We start from the raw sequence: 5118 nt of genomic DNA, 5'->3' as shown, positions 1-5118 counted from the left end.
TAATTGCAAGAAATACACATTACTCTTTAATTAGGTTCACTTTAAATGAAACAAAGCCACCAGATAAAGAGTACTAATGCACAGAAATTTTCTCCTTGGTGCTCAGACACAAACAGATGGCACCAGCTGTATTGAAGACTCGATATTAAGTAATATAACCTCTTCGTAGAAACAGATACACTGCAAAAAGTATATTTAAAATCTTCAGTGAATGCCAGGATGATTTGCACAAGGAATAACATTAAGCAAGCACATGTAATATATCTGATAGCCCAAAACAGAGTGAAGTGCCAACAACACGGCTAGAAAGGAAACCAATACAGAATCTTCTAACTTGTGCATAAGCAAGCTAGCTTGATTATAGCACATTAATGACCTCCTATCTACAATCAGCCATTTTATATATTTCAAGCCGGATAGCTGAATCCAATCCCAAGAAGCTATAGGCAGGGTCTAAGTTACATTCCCCAAATACCACGAGCTGTTGCCACCTTATTACTTGGTCGTGATGTCAATTCAAACAATATCCTGGCAAATGTATCAGAGTATCTCCCATCAGAGAAAAGCATCTCAGCAAATGCATTTTCATATACTAGCAGCAGAGGCTTGTTTTGTGGCTCTGAGACAAGGTTCTCCAAAATCATTGCAGCCTTTCGGCAAACTTCTGGCACCGGATGTGGTGCCTTGATCACTTTTAGTAGCCGATCAATTGCCCTGATATGATTTCACTGAATGTTAGAACAATATAAAACTTCCTTTTCTCAAAACAACTCTATTTTGTGTTGAAACCCGAAACTTAAAATATTAGACAAAGCATCTAACCATCTCTCACTTCCAAGCTTCAATCGGCAGTCCATATTGACTTCTGCAAGGTTATATAGCGCACCAACAGCAGCCCCTTGGGCATTAGTATCTGGCAGGCTCATGATATCAACTAGTCGCTTATGCACCTGCAGATTCAAAAAAAATGGTCCTTAACAAGTTGAGTAAAAATAACTGTAGACTAAATGGGGGATACAGTAAAAAGGTAAACCTGTGGAGCAAAAGGAAGAAGGAAAGGTTCATTATCAGGATTTATTATCAGACGTCCAAGTAATTCCGCAGCAGCACAATGCCAGGCTTTTACAGCAGATCCCAGCACTCCCATGATGGCCTGGACTGCTCGTTTTTCCCTAGTAGATCATTATACATAATTCGTAACATGTCAACAGGAAGTGGTATAGACAACACAGAAATGAAAATCTTACGTTATCTTAATGTAGGAAGGCTTTGAAGAGCTAAAAATCCGAAGATCCAGCAGATGAGCCAAATTCACAACCGTCTCCAAGGCATTTGTTACAAGCTCCTCATCCTCTGCCAAAACAACAAACATGAGACCAGGACAAGTATTTGGATATATCTTTCAGAAAACAACTGTGCTTATTTGACGAGAGAAAACATCATCAAGGTGAAGTTCCTGAAATGTAAGAGACAAACATTTAGCAACTCAATTTACTAATTTCTTTACCTGTCACATAATCTTCTATACATTGAAATAGTGTTTCCAAACAGTGACGATGCTGGGCCATTATGACCTCATTATCTGGCATGAATGAGAAGTTGCGTATAATATTTGAAGCACCAACAGCACACAGCTGCTTTTCAGCCCTCCCTTCCTCATCCATATTAAACAGGCCATCTTCTTCAAACCACCAATCAGCTGGGCGGGGATTACTAGTATTCTTCTGTACAGAAGCCTCTTTACTGCTGGAACCAGCCGCAGAGCTGTTGCGAAATAAATTGTACAAATCAGGTGTCCAGTCCATGTGATCATTATGAACATAAAACTTTCAATTTCAAGCATAAGATACTCATGCCAAACAACCTATGAGCAGCTTCATTTTTGCTCAAGGCCTCATATTCATTCCCAAATCCAGTAACAGCAGAATTTGCACCTAGCATTCTCACTCTTGGCGTTTTAACTAGCACCCTTGGCAAGGATATATCACGCCAGTCATCTATCTGCCCGAATTTAGATAATTCAGTGCAACAGAAATTACTCATATGCATAAGTTTTGCTGAATGACAAGAGACATACAACTTGTAATAAAGCATCGAGCAAACCAGGAATCTTGGCAAGAGGAGTTGCATCTTTACGAACTTCATCTTTTTCTTTGAAAGACAGCAATGTGAGAGTGTTCAATGCCCATGTCAACTCACTCTTCAATCCACTCTGAAGAGCGAGAACTATCCTTTTGTTATTCTGCTCTGGTGAAAACAATTGAAATAATGTGAATGAAAATCCATCAAATCCATAAGGGCTCAAATCTGAAGCATCCAAAATCCATTTTATTAGGCATAATGCAAGCCTATACAAATTTTCATTTCTATATTCCACATTCAATCATGAAAAGTATCCTCTCTTTTGCACCTGTTATCTGTGAACCGACTAAAGTGACTTGCACAGTTCCCAAACACTATGATAAATTAGCATTTCATCACATCACCTATGACCAAATAAGATATTAAAGAGCCCAATAAGCCTAACACAATAAAATACAAGCTTAGTTTGATATTAATAACGGGCTTAAAATTGTTTTCGAGCTTGGCTAGATTATTGTTCGACCAAGCTCAAACTAGCTTTGAACTCTAGTAACTTGGTTTATTAATTCGTAAATTTTAGCTGATATTCCCATTTTTTGAGATCAAATCAAGCTTAAAGAGCTGATATTCCCATATTCAATCTTCTTCAAACTAAGCAATCTCGAAAAAGCTCTTTTCCAGGCAAGCTAGCTGAGTTCATCTTTTTCTCCTAATGACCTTACTAACAGTCCTTCACTGATTGCAAACTTTTGTAGATATTCGTAAACCTAACTTTTTTCAGCGAATTCCAGAAAAGTTAAAACCCTGAAGGTACTTAAACCCCTCTGCGAAAGAATTGACGAATCACAACAATTTAAGGAAATTTTCACCATAATCTCGGACAGAATGAAATAAAGATCAAAACTTTATTAATCTATCCGTGTGTAGACTGACCGGCAAAGGCGGAGTGTACTTGTAGAGAAGGACCGAGGAGAGTAGAGGGAGCTGCAGAATCAGCTGAGCCAGCTGCGCCAGCAGCTGTGGCAGCATTGCCGCTTCCGCTCCCGAAAGGACGGCCTCTCTTCGCCGCCGGCGTGGCGGAGCCTCCTGCTCCTCCACCTGCTTTGCTTTGGTCTCTCTTCTGCATAGCTGCGATTCGGTGACGGTCAGGACTGGGCCTTAAAGTTGAGAAAAAGAAGGGGGAGAAAATATCATTCGATGTCGGCTGACGGACGGATAATGGCGCAAATATGAGCCCAATTAAAAATTTTAGGCAAAAAAAGTGGGCCGCAGAAAAACTGGACTTGGGATGGATTTCCATGTGAATTAATTCACTTCTAAATTATTTTCACTCTGAACAGAGAGTTGATGATTGCCTTGAAAAACCCACCCATTCTACATCTATTCAAATTATTCCTACAAAAATAACAAAATAACATGTTCCCAATGCAGAATATTTTGTTATCCATCATACACTGTATAGTTCAATTATACGTTCATACTCCAATTTCATCCATAAATGAAGGCTGAGTAATGAAATTTGTTTGGACAAATTAGTCTTTTGTGGTGGGATTCGAGTTGTGAACTTGATTTGATCCTAAGACTGTTTAAACTTGGCGTAGAACAAAATTTGTTATGCACTCTTGAACTACCGACGGGTAGAGTCGAGCTCTACTCGAATAAAAATACTCGAACTCAAGCTTTGTCGAATTTCTCGAAAATTGAGGTCAAGTTTATACTACCTTTCTCAAGTTTGATCAAATTGAGTTCAATCGAATTTAGTCAAATTTAACCGAATTCAATTGAGTTTTCAAGTTCAATTTTTGGTAAATTCTATAACCATCTTATCTGTTAATGTAACTTCACAATAAACAATTATAAATTATATTATAAATGTACTATTCGATGAAATTCAACGAGTGCTTTAATTTTTCCTACTCATACTTGACTCGAATTTTCATCTGAACTACTCACGAATCCGAATCAATCAAGAAGCTTCGTTAAGTTACACCCCTCCTCTCACTCTTTTCCACTGTGCTTAGCTTAACGACATTTATTAAGTGGCAAACGTATTAAAACCTTATCACATCTTCCGAAAAATTACTGATAGATTGAAAACCTGCTTGTATGAAAATTTTATCAGCCGAGGCACAATTTTTGCTGTTGCATTTCTTAAGCAAACGCTTGAAAGAGGGTATCACTACTATTTTTGCTGTGAATGAGACAACGTACGTAACAGATCCGATGTATCTTAAGCAAGAAAATGAGTATCACAATTATACTAGCAAGGAGTCGAAAGGGCAAGGATCCATAATTTGTCCTAAAAAATGTGTGCTGCCTTCGTTGTTCATTTCTTGAGGAAACATTTCTTTAGTAATTCAGTCCCTAGTCTTTACCTCTCATGATATCCATTCTGGTTTTCTGCCATTTCTACCATGGTTTGGTAAGGCCCCAGTTTTCTTAATTGTTTTTCCATTCTGCTATCTCCTTTGAAGGCAATATATTCGCATTTGGCAGCTTGGTTTTATGTCATTTCAACCATCATTGGATCTGTTGAAGATTCCCTGCACCATAACAATGGATTAAGACGTGCACCAAAACCTTCTATCATTCTTGTTGCTTACAAGTTTGATAGAGCAAGCATTAATTCTGGTAATTCTAATCTGCGGAGTCAGGTGGCCAGCGTCCCTGGAATTTTCAGCGATATCCTTTTTGTTATTATCATTTGCTATGCTCGCAAAAAAGGCCTTCTTGGATCCTGAAATTCAGAATTCATCCAGTAATGCCATGTTGAAGAGGATGCATTCTACCAGTTGCGAAACAAAATTATTGCCTCTTTTTTGTTTTTGGTTTCTTGGACTCGTGTGTGGTGCCTGCCATACTTGCTAGTTAGTCCTTTCGTAAGATTTCAGATGGTAAATATTGGACAAGTAATTAGAATTTGGATAATATTTGGAGTAATCGAGTGATTGTTAAATGGAACCGGACCTCCTTTCAATGAAAAAACAGAGAGAATTTTTTTTTTTTTTTTTTTTAAAAAAAGGAAATCCTCATTAG

General features: G+C 38.1%; 1 protein-coding gene across 2 annotated transcripts; it reads right to left on the bottom strand.

Moving 5' to 3' along the window:
- Positions 1–236: 236 nt before the first annotated feature.
- Positions 237–3267, bottom strand: LOC113734198 (armadillo repeat-containing protein LFR). Of its 2 annotated transcripts, none has more exons than XM_027260592.2 (8): positions 3016–3267; positions 2104–2247; positions 1865–1997; positions 1508–1764; positions 1248–1353; positions 1034–1172; positions 823–950; positions 237–714 (listed from the first exon to the last, which is right to left on the bottom strand). In XM_027260592.2, the coding sequence occupies exons 1-8, from the start codon at positions 3206–3208 to the stop codon at positions 459–461; spliced, it is 1356 nt and encodes a 451-aa protein (XP_027116393.1). In that variant the 5' UTR covers positions 3209–3267; the 3' UTR covers positions 237–458. The 2 variants fall into 2 exon arrangements, with proteins under 2 accessions (XP_027116393.1, XP_027116392.1); XM_027260591.2 differs by having other exon boundaries at positions 1865–2001; positions 2078–2247; positions 3016–3266.
- Positions 3268–5118: the final 1851 nt, after the last annotated feature.

The sequence above is a fragment of the Coffea arabica genome, chromosome 3e, assembly GCF_036785885.1.
Source record: "Coffea arabica cultivar ET-39 chromosome 3e, Coffea Arabica ET-39 HiFi, whole genome shotgun sequence".
Classification (NCBI taxonomy): Eukaryota; Viridiplantae; Streptophyta; class Magnoliopsida; order Gentianales; family Rubiaceae; genus Coffea; species Coffea arabica.
This window is presented reverse-complemented; position numbering and strand designations above follow the sequence as displayed.